The 15,916-nt window shown below is 32.3% G+C and overlaps 1 protein-coding gene across 2 annotated transcripts in view; it reads right to left on the minus strand.

The window, feature by feature from the left end:
* MED13L (mediator complex subunit 13L) overlaps window positions 1-15,916 on the minus strand; it is a 252,919-nt gene that overhangs the window by 207,965 nt on the left and 29,038 nt on the right. For both annotated transcript variants that reach the window (XM_072953229.1, XM_072953230.1), the window contains exon 2: window positions 11,425-11,662. In XM_072953229.1, the coding sequence (XP_072809330.1) occupies window positions 11,425-11,662 (238 nt within the window). The remainder of the gene's footprint in view (window positions 1-11,424; window positions 11,663-15,916) is intronic.

The following is a 15,916-nucleotide window of genomic DNA, read 5'->3' on the forward strand; positions in this document are numbered from 1 at the left end:
TACATGCCAGGAATTATGCTGGTCCTGCAATTACAATGATGAGCAAAGTCGGATGCAGGTCCTGCCCCCAGTACAGTTTATAGTACAGCGAACTTCTCATCTTATCCTACCTAAAACTCTCAAAACCCCCAACCATCTATTAAGCCCGAATTCCTTAGCCTAGTGTTTAAGCTCCATCACCATCAGGCACAAATAAGCCGTTTCAATCAACTTCTCATCTTCAACTCTTCCCTAATACTCCAAACTTTCCCACTCTGTCTATCTTTACACATGCAGTTTCTTGAAACGTTCGTACCCTGACATGGTCATATATCCAAATACCCAAATTCTACCCATTCTTTAAGGCTCAGCTCAAGAATCAACTCTTCCTCAAAGCTCTGAGTCCTTCCAAATAACTCCAATAATACTGTGTTCATCTCTCAGGACATGTGTAATAATGCTGTTTGAAATTTATGCTATCTCCCCCCTATTAGATGGTCAGTTTCTGAAAAACAGAGTATGTTTCTAATTCATTTCAGTATCTATACAGCATCTAAAACAACGTAGGCTCAATAAATATCTGCTGAATAAATACACGGTGGTAATACTAAATATAAAAGATCATTAAACATTTGTAATACTTTATAAAGCTCAAAGAATGCTTTTAAAACACCCTCTCATACATTATTTTATTGCTGCTACAAACATGATAAATTTAAATATGCGGGCAACTGAGCTGAATCAGTATTGACTCCAGGACATCCTGTGAAAATGTTTTTGCCCCCTGAGTATCTTCTAGCTCACTGCCCCAACCATACTGCCTGTCAAACTGACATCTGTGCATTCTGGGACTTATTGCTGATAATGCTATATTTAAGTCATCTCATCTTTTTTATAAAATGGTTTCTGCTTACTGAGAATGGGTTAAAGGGGAGAAGTGTGCATTTCAGTATGTTTGAGGGCGATGACTGAGTTCTGGTTAATGAAACTTTGACTGCAGCAGTGGGGATACTTGTCCCAGCCCCAGATTTGCTACTCAAATCAAGAGTCACTCCTTGTTACACTCTTCATGAAACTAATAAATGGCATGATACATTTTTCCATAATAATGAGTCATTGTCAACAAATGTTATTTCCTCCATAAACATTAGAGTTCTATGTAATTTGTCCAAGGATGCCAAGGCAGGCATCATTTTCACTGTTAGTATCTAGCAGGCTACTTTTAAAATAAAAAATATATTGCCTGAAACTGAACTGATATATCTAAATTTTTCTTTTAGACTATATTCCAATTATGAGTAACATGCCCTCTTATAAACAGCAAATATCAAAACTGCTTACATTTAAACAAGCCCGAGATTATCAGTGGAAAAAAAATCTTAATAAAGAGACCTCATCTTGACGAAGTTGACACTCCTTATTCAGGCAGTCACTCCACAAATATTTACTTATTTCCTACTGATGGCAGAGAGAAAGTCTTCAAAAGATTAGCAATAAGCCTTATGCCCCCCAAGGCTAGCAAAGCCATAAATAAAAGTAATTTTTTAAATGGAATGTATTTTGCATATGACATTATATTAATAAGAGAAAGAGACTTCTAGTGACAGATTTGTGAATGCTCCATCCTTCACTTTACCACTGTAAACACACAATCTTTTTTATTATAAGACACTTATCTTTATTCAATTTTTATCTTATTCTTAAATTTTTTGAAATCAAGCCAGTTTTGTTGCATGACTAACTGCAAAGCACAGGGTATTACTCTATCACAACACCCTGGCAACCAGCTCATATTCAGTTACACTATCACAGCACCAAAAAAAAAAACCAAAAAACTAATTGTATGATCATGTGGATACTGCAGAAGCCCTTTAGTTCAATCCTAGATGGGCCTCAAGAGGATAATGCTTATTCTGTCGAACTCACTGCCAAATCACAATATCAAAGAGCCAGGATCAAAACAAGACCCAATTATACAAAGAGTGCATTTTATCAATGTTGGGTTTATATGGGAAATTATTCAAAAATATTTACAAAGATGGAGTGATAAAGAAAATTATCCAACACTTACTAGTAATAATGATATTCAATGACAAACTCTTCAGGTAGCATCAGGACAGCTTAGGCATGAGATATTTAAAGCAACAGAATCCAATTTCATAATTCTCTAGTGTTTAAATTATTTCTAAACCTTTGGGATCTTTTGGGAGGAGGGAGAAGAAGCATATTTATGTGTTATTTCTGCCATTAAAATATTTTTTATACAGAATAAAAAATTTCAGCTCCCAGTAAGGCTTATGGCTGAGTACATCTACACCAAGTTCTGTTTACCATTTGTTCAAGCATCACGAAACAAAACAAAACAGAAACATTTGTAAACACTTTTCCAAGCGACTATTCACAAAAGTTAAGATACCTATAAATTGGTTTAGTCTAGTATAATATCAACAGGTCCAGAAACCATGTAACTTAAATAAATGGTAGTCTATGCAACCATCTCCTGCTTCACATAACAGTCACCCTGTTCTTTTATATTTCTGATTTTTCAAGATCTGGTCCTATGATAAAAAAAAAAGGAGGGGGGGAAAAAGACCTCTAATAAGAACAGATAGGTAATTCTAGCTTTTCAGTTACCTCAGTAAGACTATAAAAGCAAATGCTAATCTCCTATCAAGTCTAAATATTCAGAGGTGTTGTATTCATGTCACATTTCTATGACTCCCAAACTATTTTTATTTATTTTATTTTTACTTCACTTTTATCAATTTGGTGTGCACTCAGTTTAGAGGATCTGGACTAAATGTAGGAGCTGACATTACTGGAATTAACATTTGCCAAGTATCATAGAAAACATTTAAAATTGAAAAAAAAAAAAAAGACTTTTGTCCAGAATTATGCAAGCCAGTGTTCTTTCTGTAAATTCAGGAAATGGATTTGATTAGATATAAATAGAATTCTAAGTTACATAGGTTTTATTTTAAATGGTATGGTAAATTTGATTGATTCATTTTATATGGCACAATCACGTAGATTCATGTTATCTACAGCTTTGCAGTCAACAACGGTTTTAATTTTAAAAGGTACAAGAAACGGGTTTGAGTTCCACTACAACTAGTGACATTAGTAAGTCATGGACTTTTTCAAAGCTTCAGTCTTCCTTTGGGTGTGCTGATCTCAACTACATAAATGGGAGAAGACACTCACTGCATCCTCTCAATGATAACCCAGCAAGATTCACTACCACTTTCTTTTTCCCTTAAAAAAAAACAAAACAAACAAACAAAAAAAACAAACAAAAAAACCCTTCAGTTTCATTTTAGACATTTTATTTCATCGCTTATATAAAATATTCCAAATAGTTAAGACTGACCTGATGCTATCTGAATATGCCAGCAAAGAATTTGCTTGTAAATTTTATAGCAAATGGTATAGGTATTGTTCTCTATATATGTAAATTTTTATCTCTACAGTATTCAATTTTTGTTTTTTTAAAACTTTACTGTAGTATAATTTCTGTACAATAAACTACACATATTTCAAATGTATAATTTGACAAATTTTGATAGATGTATACATCTATGAAATCACCACAATCAAGATTCAAATACATAATTTTTCTTTAATTAATTAGGCCTTTATACTTTATTTGAGTGGGGGGTGATTAGGTTTATTTATTCATTTATTTTTAGAGGAGGTCCTGGGGACTAAACCCAGGACCTTGGGTATGCTAAGCATGTGCTCTATCACTTGAGCTATATCCTCCCCCATTGATTAGGTCTTTAAATTCAACTAATACATTAACTTTTTCTCCAATTTACCACATTCAGATTCTTAGATCAATCTCTCTACACAAGAGAAAGCAAAGAATTTGTTTTACTGGGCAAAGAAACCTTTATACAATCTTATCAAATCTTCAAGTTTTCTATTAAAGAACAAGATTTGGGAATATACTCATTACTAACCTAATATCAAGCCCCCCCCCAAAGCTGTTACATTAAATAACAGTTTACCTACTTTTAGGCTAGTTTTCAACACTACTTGTGGTGGTGACTTTAATATCTCATTACTAGGGGTTTTTCACTCAGGTTTACTTTAGAGTAGTAGGTAGGTGACTTTATATCGATGCAAATATTAGACCATAATGCCTATACTTACCAAAACATTAATCTCCAACCCCCAAATGATTAGATTTAACTTTTCCCTAAAGCAATAATCTTTAGATTATAATTTTTTACCAATTGTTTAATTTTCATATCATTAAACATATGCCCTTTTACATGCTATTTCACTACAATCTCAATACAAATGTCTCATTTTTCATAGAAAAAAACTAATTACATGGTTCAGTAAGTTGCCTGTGGTAACACATCAATTTATTATTTACTTTCAAAAGTTAGACTTTAGCTTATTCTCTCAATTTCAAGCACATATAGCTTAATAATTCCATCTAATCAATTAGATCTTTTCTTATCCTTCATATGAAAAAATCCTGAAGTCATTATGATCTTTCCATAATTTTACAATGCAAATTTATTGCTTACCGAAGTCTTAATAAGTATTTTCCCTTTTAAGGATAAAATCTCTAATTTTCTATTAAATCTAATATTTCAGTTATTAAACACTATTTGAATAAGCATCAGACAATGAAAACTATTACTATTTTATAGCATTAGCAAACTAATTCTTTCAAAACTGAACACAGGAAAATAGAACATAACATACATAATTATTTTAAAAATCACAAACTTTATATCAAGATTTGAGTAATTTAGATTTCAGCAAAAACATGGAATATTACTTTATAAATACTTAGATCTACCATTTAGCACTGGGTACATTTTTTTCCCTAAAAGTCTGTGGTTCTCTTGAAACACAAATGTATTTTTCTATTATTATCCACAAAATAATAGCAAATATGAAAGTTAAAGTTTACTTTTCAGGTGCATGGTGTTAACAATCTCAAGAATTATTAACCCCATGTAATAAAATCTCCATATAAGTGTTGATACATAAAATACTACAAATCATCTGTTTTCAAAATCATCAGATTTTTATACTTGTAAAATAAGTAAATGCAAACAATGTAAAAATTGTATTTCAATTTAGTCACAGATTAATTTTAATGAATCATAAATTGACCATCAATAATGAAAAAAAGGATATAAAAAAAGGGTAGAAAGTCAGGGATCAGATTTTCTCTCCAGAAGAAATTTTGAAACTAATGACATTTACCTTAAGATAATTTCATTCCTGCTAGTTTTATATATAAAAGGGCCATTACTTTCACAGAAAGCAATTCTTTTTTATTTCAATTGAGAATAAATCTATTTATAATGTTAATTAAAATTGATTTAGTCAAAGATAATCAGAATCACCAAAAATCAACTGAAAAGTCAGACTATATGATACATATACACAGTAATATGTTCATGCATACTTAACTGTCTATGATTTTTAGATAATTCAATGTCGACATTTCTCTTTTTAGTATGCTAAGCAGTAAGTGGCTATTAATTTTCAGAGTCTGGCTTTATCATCATAATTTGCCTTTGCTAGGTGTTGAATGCTTTTCTTCCCTTCTCCTCTCCTCTGCCCACCCCCTCCACCTTTCCCAGGACTTAAGAACAGTCTTCATCTGATCTTTTAACTGCTTGTGTAAAAGCAGATGATTCAAGAAGTTTTCTGTTGTTTTTAAATAGGATCAAAGTTAAGTTTTTCCTCAAGCTAAAGTTTTTGGAGAAAAGAATCATCACACAGTTTCAAAGCTTTGTCCCAAATTTACTTAATTAATAGTTACAAAAGTAAAGGAGTATTTTTACACCGGAGAAATCTGACAGTACCCTAACCAAGCAATCAAACTTAGTCAGATGAATATTGGGAGAAAATTACATGATGTGCCTCCAGTGTGATGCTACAAAAAGTACCCATCACCTAGTCAATATTCTTGCCAAAAATGTTTAATCTGAACCTAACCATGAGGAAACAAATTTAGAATATAGTACATTTCACAGGACAAATGACCTGCTCCCTTCAAATAACATCAGAATCATTGAAGGGCACCCCCTCACACACAAAAAAAGACAAGTTGGGTAATATTCTAAACTAGGAGACTAAAATGATAAGACATCTAAATGCAACATGTGATCCTTGACTGAATCCTAGATTGGACAAGGGGGCTATAAAAGGCCTTTCATATTGGGAAAGCTGAAATGTGGACATAGATCAAATACGAGATAATTTAATTATAATAATGTTAAATTTCTTGAGTATGATGATTATATAATGGTTTTTTAAGTCCCACATTCTTATAGGAGATACATGCTAGAGTATTTAAGGGTAAAGATTCATGAAGTCTACAAATTACCTTAAGAGAGTTTAGCCAGAAAAAAAAGGTATATGTATATATATGTGTGTGTGTGTGTGTGTGCGTGCGTGTGTGTGTGTTTATATCTGTAAATATTTTTCAAAACAAAAAGTTGGGGGGGATTAAGCTCCTCCTTGGAGGTATCTAAACAAAGGTTACATCAATCCCATCATTTGAGATTATATATGCAGATCATAATAATAGCAAATTGGCTCTCCATTCTCTTCTTTCAGTCTTTCTCCATTCCTACAAAATTCCCACTTCTTTCAAAGGCTGCAATCAGCTCAGTGGCATAAACAATAGTAGTAGAGTGTCTTAATTTATCTTACACTGGTAAATGTCACAAAACCGAATCCATTTTTCCTAGCTCTCTAAAATCTAATGCTGCTTTTGCAATGGCCCACACCTCCTGGCATAAGTAGCAGCACGATAAAAAATGGAAAAAAGCAATACTTATAACTAAATACAACAACAAAAGGTAACAACTGCCAATCTGCCCCTATATTGACAGTAAAGCCAATTCCTAAGATTTCTAATACTGATGTTGGGACAATCACTTTTTAGAGGTGGGCAAAGGTATTCCCATTATAATTTACATGTCTATCTGTAATAAGCAAAAGGAAAGGGGACAACATAGATAAGATAAATTTGAAAATTGCAGACAGTGTATATTTACAGTTAAATTTCTTTATAGAACATATATCAAAAAATGGATATTTATACCTCTTTGAGAATTAAAAATAGAAATAATGCCTATTTTAACTAGATTTCAATCTCACATTATCAAATCACTTAAAATTTGAAGCCTATTTATTATAAGTCAACCTTATAAGAGTACAAACTATGTCAGAATTATAAAATATAGATTCCATTTGTTCATTCATTCTACAAACATTATTAAGCACATATACTACTAAACTATATCTGATACTTCTACTGGATCAGGGACTCAATGTTTTGGGTCAAGCCATCTCCAATCCCTTGAAGTCTGTACTTGTTCTTTGTACCATTTTGGGGTTTCAGGATTGCATGTCTTTCCTATTTCTGACTAATAGGCAATGAAATGGCCAGAAGATTATGTTTAGAAAATGACTTTGTTTGGTAGATAAGAAGAAGTCAATTTAGCATCCTATATTAATCTCTAAAATTCAAACTGAAAATGTGGGAAAGAATTCAGTCAAACAAAAAGAGCAAAGGTATTAAATCGGCAAAGACTATCAATATAAAGTTCAGTAATAATCACTGATTTTTTTAATTTAAATAACTCTGTATCCTAAACTAAACAGCATGTTTAACTTCATAGCTCAATTCAGAATAAAACAATATATTACAGTTTTATGGTCTTCCTGTGCATATTCATCTTGTGTATAATCTTTCTAATTATATCTCTTTCCTGATTAGAACCTACAACTATTCCTCAAAACCTATCAGATTAAGTCCAGATTCCTCACCCTTGCTTCAGTGTATCCACACTACTACCCACGTTTCCAGTCTTTCAATCTTTCCCAACTATCTCACTTATTCGTACCCTACTCTCTGTCTTTCCCACAATTTATTCACTGTCCGCAGGCCCTTTTAGAGGCTACTTCTTCCTCTGACTAGTACAAGTTCCATCCCAACCCAGATAACATATTTATCCTCTATGACTCACCTCAAGTCTCACCAACTTGGGGCTTTACCACTATCTTCCTATTCTTTGCTCCCTGAGGTTGAATCTGACAGTTCTGCAAGATCCCCAACTTAATCATTTGCAGAGTACTCCACTGTTATCATAATTACAGACTCACTTAGCTACCTTGCTGGTAAGACTATAAGCTCCTCAAGGATAAGGACTCCTTTTACATATCCAGACTGATCACAACTCTTGCCTAATAAAGGCTAAATAAATGAACCAGAAACCAAGGTTTCTCACTAGGGCTCACAGTGTTCTTGTTATAAGTTTATAGAACACTTATTTATGCATTAGTCCTGGAACTGAATGTCTGCCCATTTGAAAAGCAGTCCATCTACAATATTTCTCTTAAATACTTACTGTTCTCTGCATTATACATTATCTGTGAACTTGTCTTATACCCTATTCTCTGTGATGTTCTAAGTACTTTTTTTTTACTTACAACCCAACTGAAGAGAGAGGAAACTGAGGCACAAGAAAGTTAAATAACTTGACCAATGAGACACAGCTAGCAAGTGATCAAACAGGGAATTCAAACCCAGGCCTAATTTCTGAACCACTATGCCATACAATATAAACAGCAATTCCCCAAACATGAGCCCAAAAGTGCTTATCCAAGTGACAGGAACAGGTTAGAAATATGTCTTAGTCTTCTAGCAGACTATTTCATAGTAATTTTAAGCATTTAAACAAAAGTTTAATTTAAAACTGTGTATCCTATAGAATTATTCTCTTTCTATAGGGATTACTTAATACATTTAAATATAAGATGGTGCTTTGTGAGGTTTCTCAGTAGTATGCTATTTGGGGTACACTGTAAAGACAAAGGGAAAAGTCTAATAACAACTAAAAAGCATTTTAAGGAAGAGAAAGATGTCCCTATAATATAATGAATGGTACCACTGTGCTTAATGTTAAAAAGTTTCCACTAAAGTTCATTTTAGCCAAAATGAAATGACTCTTACATATACTAGAGAATGAAACAGATTCCAAAATATCCTGAATTTGTAATACTACCAATTAAAATATTCCCTTTGTATCCTTTTTTCATGATTACTCTACCTGTCATATTCTCCCTCACTGGAAACAAAGTTGTCTTTATGCCACTCATGTTTCTAATTAAGTTTCAAATGTTTTCCTATATTAGCATGAAACAAAAAAATTACCCCTTTCAATCACTTTGATCTACAGAAATGGACACTTCATGTGCTTCGATCTAATAACTTTCATAAATTCAACATATTAAAAAGGGTAGAGGTACTTAACAAAGTTATGATTGTCGCCTCACTGTAATATTTCCCTGGTGGCATGCAAAAGAATAAACAGTTTATACCATTTCCAGACTCAATAGGAAAGAAAATTAAAAAGTAATCATTCTTGTGCAAAAACATTCACAAGACATTGTTAAGTGAAAAAGACTAAGTTACAAAACAGCATGATACCACTTCCATTTATACATTACAAACACAAAATATTAAAACTTTGCTTTAGTAAAATGTAGTATTTCTGTATTTATTAAAACAATTTAAAAGAAGTTAACCTTTGTTTAATTCTCTACCACAAAAACACAATATACAAATGAGTCTGCATATGCAATCTAAAGGAACCATAAAAAATCTAAATAGCCTACATCTTTTTGTTAACTCAGTAACAAGGTCCATAAAAAATAACAAAACAACTTAAATTATTTCTAGGAACACTGATCATGTGCTTTGTTGGTATGGATAAATAACTTTACTCCATACATCAACTAAATAAGCCTAAATAACAGTCGGGTTTGATTTCATCATCATTATAAAATGATGATTTATGCTGCCAACAAATTAAGACCAGACCAAAAAGTTAAAACACAAGGGATCTATATGGAGTAGAGAAATAGGAGATTAAGAGTCAGAAACAATCATGTAAAATGAAGAAGAAACTAAAGCAAACAAAAATGCCATATTTCTCTACTACATGTGTAAAAAATTTTAAAAGAACAAAAAAATATGTTTTGGTACTTACATGGACAAATATAAATATTATAAGTATCTTCTACAAGGTGTTTTACTTTTTAAATTCTGATACAGAAATCAGATGTTTAAAACTAATTTTACCTGAGTTCACCAACTACATGAAGTGAGCTTTGAGATGTGTATAATTCTGAGATTTTGCTAATTAGCCAGCTAAGTAAGCAATCTTACCCAGAACAGGTTCTTATACTTATAAACCAAATACTCTAAAAACTATGGGAGAAAGGTTTGAGTTGAACAAATGGAACATAAAGTAAACAGCTCAATTAGTCCACTGTGGTTTACTGCCCTCTGGCTGCTGTGGCAGGAGATATCACAGATTTAAAAAATGGCTGCAAAGAAAAGCTAGGAAGGTGTTAAGCAGAAACTGGCAAGAAATCCTTTAGGCATATTTAGACATTTTAGAATAGACCCTCAACTAAATACATTAGTTAGTTTAACTCCTTCCTTTAAAAAAAATTAAGCATATCAACTAACAAAATATTTCAAACACTATCTGAAATCTTTCAACCACAAATTAACAAAATATAGAGTAATTTAGACACAATAAAAGCTGGCTCTAGGAGACTAAGTCAAAAAGAGTTAATGCCCTACCCTAACTAAAGATCAGAATTAGTCCTGATTTAGAAAAATTCTTTAGATGGAAAACGTTTAGGTGAAGAGGTGAAAATTTTTTTACTAGAAATTCAAAGAATATTTATAAAAAATTGCCTCTGGTTATTAATCTGTGGTAAATACAAAAAGCAGCTCAGAATAATGAACCTTACATTAATTCAAAGTTTCCAGATATCAGACATAATATGAAATTTAAAAATAGGCAACACTGGAGCAAATATTTCCAGGAATCACCTAATTACATAAAAAGCAGGAACAAAGCACAAAAAAACTTGCTATGTCAAAATCAGAGAAGATCCTTTATATTAATGTTTCTTCAAAATACTATCCGATGTCATCTTATAATTATGTCCAACAAGGCTTGCATTAAGTTTCTATTAACACTTCATAATTTTCCACTGGAATTCAACTGCCAATAAACCAAAACAGTCACAGTCCAAGAAAAAAAAAAATTCATTTCACTGACTCACATTTCACTATCATTTTGTAACAGTGGATTTTAGCCTCAATTCCAACCCAAACACCCAGGAGGACATTATGCTTTTCCTTGAGTAAGAGTGGCTCACAAGGTTCCGATTTCAAGCATGACTGGGAAAAGACAAGAGAATTTGGAAAAAACAGGGGTGGGAAGAAGAGGGGTGAGAATGAGGATATTCCTTTTGACACACACCCATTAAACACTTGGATTTTTCTTCTCAGCAGGTCTTAATCTCTTCAGAATTTATCATTATTCAAAAAGTATACAATGCAAATAAGTTAAAAACAAAAAAGAAAAAACTTACCCTGCAGTTCATGATGTATTACACCCACTAGGTTGGGTTCGTCTCCCCACCAGAATATCCATAACTCTTTGCAATCTGGTTTGACATCACGACGCCATACACACAGCAAGTTGGCTTGCAGACAGCGGATAAAACTTAACAGGATTGGATCATCTTGGGCTGGGGCTGAAATTATGGGTCCACAGTCCCCATGCCCTCCAAAATTGTACCTACGCCATTTGATTCCCGTGAGTTCCGCCTGGAAAAAGACAAGAAAGTTACTATAGTTTTGACTGTTCTTTCCACTTAATGAACACTAAAAACAGGCTTCCATACAGATAAGCAAATTTGCTAAAATAAATATTTACAGTACACCTCATGTTGTAAGATTTCTCCCACTGAAGAATGTATGTCAATCTCTGATTTTAAGGGGGGAAATTTTCATTTCTTTTCATTTTGACATAGTTCTTTAAATTAAACACCAAAAAAACAGCAAACAGATAATCATCACTTCCTGTTGAACCACTTTCTACCTAAACATTTACTATAAAGTCCCTAAATATCAAGCTATTTTCTATATTATTATTCCTTATTTAATTCATAAATTATATTTAGAACTCAGGTAAGAGTTTAAAAAATAAGTTTGTACAATTGAAATAATTTCTTTCAATGAATGTCCACAATTTCTTCCCATTCAGAAGCTACAGTTTAAATCCTTTTTAATCAGGGAAACAGTATGCAGTACCATAGTGCTTCATTATGAAAGCCAAAATAACCTGCTAGTAAAACTGATAGAAAGTTATTAGCAATTTATTCATGTTATTTAACGTGCAGTACACAGAAAAGCTTTGCTTCTGTAATAATTCCATAACATAGTTTGGTCTTCTGCTTTTTACACACACTTTAAAACTTGGGAACTTTAAACCAGTGAAGAGCAGATCCTGTATCTTTGTTCCTTTACATACATTTGTATTTTAAATTTTTTTTAATCTTAAGTTAAAAGGAACTAAACTTCAAAGTTGTTTCAACACAAATGGAGCTGAATTCTTCATGTAACTATAAACTATAACTATGTATTCAAAACTGACAGTAAAACTGATTCACAATATAATTCTGTATCAAAGAGTCCATGTGTCCCTTGCATTTAATCTTTACTCATCTTCCCCCTCTCCAACCTCCCACCACCACTAAGTCAGTAACTTTTGTCAAGAAGTTGTTTTTTCAAAAATAAGTACCACAGGGGAGAAAAATAACCATATTTTCTACTAATTAAACTGAAACAAATTTAAAGTGCTAAAACAATCACTATAATGAACACATTTAAGAAAAATACACCAATTTTCTTCAATCCCCAAAAAAGCTCCATTTAAAAATGATTCCAAAAATAATAATAAAAACACTAAAAGTGTCTGAAATTCACTAACTTTTCCTTTCACATTATGAGAAAATGGAAATCTAATTCTTAATGAATATTCTTAGTTTCTGAACGCTGATACTGGGAGCATTTAGGCTTACTCTTTGTGCCATTTGGTTTCCTCTGACTATAAAAGCACAATGCAGTCAATGAAAAAGTACAAAAATAAACAGCAAAAGTAAACTAATTATGTCAGAAATAATTATTTTCCGTAATCACAGCAGAAATTATTAGCATCTTAAGTATTTACTTCCTATTTTTCTGTACATTTTTAAAGCTAGAATCATATTGCATGGTTTTATATTTTGCTTTTTCACTTACAAATATTTTATGTATCACTAATTATTGTTTAAAAACAATTCTTGATGTTTTCATAATATTCTATTCACTGTAGAAAATGATTCATTATATAATAACTGGACAATCTTCTCTTTTTCACTATTATAATTACTATAATTGATGAACATCCTTGAACATTGTTATTTTCCTGATTATTTCCTTAGGAGAGATTGTTTGACATAGAACTACCAGAGAATATGAATACTTTAGGACTCACAGGTGAGTGCCACCATACTGCTTTTCGTTAGTCTTACCAATATAAATAACCTCCTCCCAAACTGCATATCATTTAAAATACCTGCCAATTTAATAAAATGCTATACTATTTAGTAGTCTCTTTTCCACTTAGAGGAAATCATTATCATATATTTGATAAATATAACCTGGGGCCAGTCTTCCTGGGTTTGATTCCCAGCTCCATCTATACTCACTAGCTCTAAGCAGTAAGTACCTAGCAAATTATTTAATCTTTGTCACTCAGTTGCCTCACAGTAAAATGAGAATAATGGTATTCATAGAGAGTAGATGAGTTAGTATATATGAAAAGCACTTATGACAGTTCCTGGGACATCACAAAAATTACAGATACTGTTACCATTACTAGCAGTATTAGCAGTACTATTTCCCTTTAGTTGTCTGTTCACATCCTTTGTGTGTTTTTCTATCATACAAGTTCATTTTTTCAAATAAAAGCCGTGTGTGTGTATGTTTTAATCAGAAAGCCTAAGATGAATTTTTAAATAAATGTCAAAGAGGAAACTAAATTAAAAGACTAAGGGGGGGCCGTTAAAATCAGTAAAGTTAAGTAGAAGACTAACTTTTCTTATTAACACCTAAGCTTTCTGTGCCTAAGGATCTTGAGGAAGTGAGAGGAGGAAAAGAGAGAGAATTAAAAATATACCAATAAATGTGAATCACTAATATTCATATTAACCATATTTAAAAGGTTGGAAAATTAAGATATGTCAGAGATATATACACCAGGTGAGTCAATCCCCCAGAAAATCTACAAACAGCAATTTACTCACTAGAATACTTTCACCTGTGTAACACCCACCATGGTTCAACAGACAAAATATTTGGCTTTGATTCAGGAGAATGGTTTCCTAATCCTAGCACTTCCACTAACTTCCTATCAGTGCTTCTACGGTCTCAGTGGTAAAAGGAAGCTGCTGCCACCTGCTCTGTATCTTTATAGAGCTGTTCTAGCAAGTGATATAACACAAATGCAAGTGACACACAACATCAAGACTACGAACTTAATCTCTTCACAGCTAATTCAGCCAGAAGAACTAAAAAAAGTCTCATTATTTTAAAACAATTTATCCCTCTACCTTAAAGATAAAATTAAATATCATCATACCAGTCTTCATTGGAAAATTTAACAATGAAACGCCATTCAAGCCTAACACAGATAACTAAGTATAAAATGAAGGTTCAAAGACTTTGCTTTAAATTTTGAATTAATATTTGATAAGAGGAAAAAAGACTGAAACACTTCATCCATGAAGAAAAATTCCTATCATGGATGTATATTCAATTAGATATTAAAGTAGGTCCTCATACACTATGATCATGTTCATAGTTAAAAATCAAACCCACACAAAGTTCTATTGACCCAATTTCTCACAAATGTACATTTCCAAGACTCCAAATTCTTGAAGCAACTCTTTAAAATATTTCTTGATGCAAATTATCCCCCAAGTGCAATTATTTCTCACTGCCAAAGATGAACAATCCATATTTATGTTAAAGTTTAAGATTATATGGTTTTTAAAACATAAAATCAAAAAAGATAAAATATACAAGGAACAAAACCAGTACTGCATATCATTTATTCATCACCTGTTTAATACCAGACACCATACTAGTGTCTTCACATATAATTTCCAATATGAGGCACTATACTAGAGTTTTCATATATCGTTTCTAATCTTCACAAACAGACAGGTAAAGAAATTAGAACTCAAAAAGGTTAAGTAAGTCTCCCATAACAACATAGGTAGCAAACGGCAGGTCCCAAATATAACTGGATTTAAAGCATAACTGAATTTCAAGCATAAATTCTTTCCACTCTGCCATGGTGCTTCATATAGCTAAAGGTAAAAATTAGCCCTAGAGGATTATAAAATAGTACAAAGAAATTGTCATCAACTCAGTTTAGCAATGACAAGAGCTCATGGCCACACTTTCTAATTTAGGAAAGTTCATGAATCCTTCTTTACTCTTCCTGAGTTACCAAGAAAACTATTATGAGTCCCACTATACCATCCTATAAACAGAAGACTTAAAATTTCACTTCGATCATATGCCTTCTTTTACATGTTACCACTATAAGATTGAATCTGTACAAGCTAATTCTTAGAGAATATGTATAACAAACCAAGAAAATAACTATTCCAATAGCAAGAGAGACCGGAGGGAAATTTTCTCAGCAATGGCTGATATCCAACGTACAGGTAGTCAAGGTCCTCAGGAAACTATACTTAAATGACAGAAACTCCCCTGGCCTAAACAGAAGTTCAATTCAAAATGGTTCTCGTTAACTAAATTACAACAGAATCAGGATAACTGCACTTTCTTATGGCATAAATGTATTTAAAGAAAATTTGTATTGATTCTTAATGTCCTATTCTTTAGCTACTATACATAGGAAATGAGCTGATAAATTTTCCCAGTGGAGGTCACTTATTTGCATTGACCCACTGCATTCAGATCCCTCATGACCAACAGCATATAGTTGCAATGTGGCTCTCAAAA

The sequence above is a fragment of the Vicugna pacos genome, chromosome 32 (assembly GCF_048564905.1).
Source record: "Vicugna pacos chromosome 32, VicPac4, whole genome shotgun sequence".
In the NCBI taxonomy this organism is placed as follows: Eukaryota; Metazoa; Chordata; class Mammalia; order Artiodactyla; family Camelidae; genus Vicugna; species Vicugna pacos.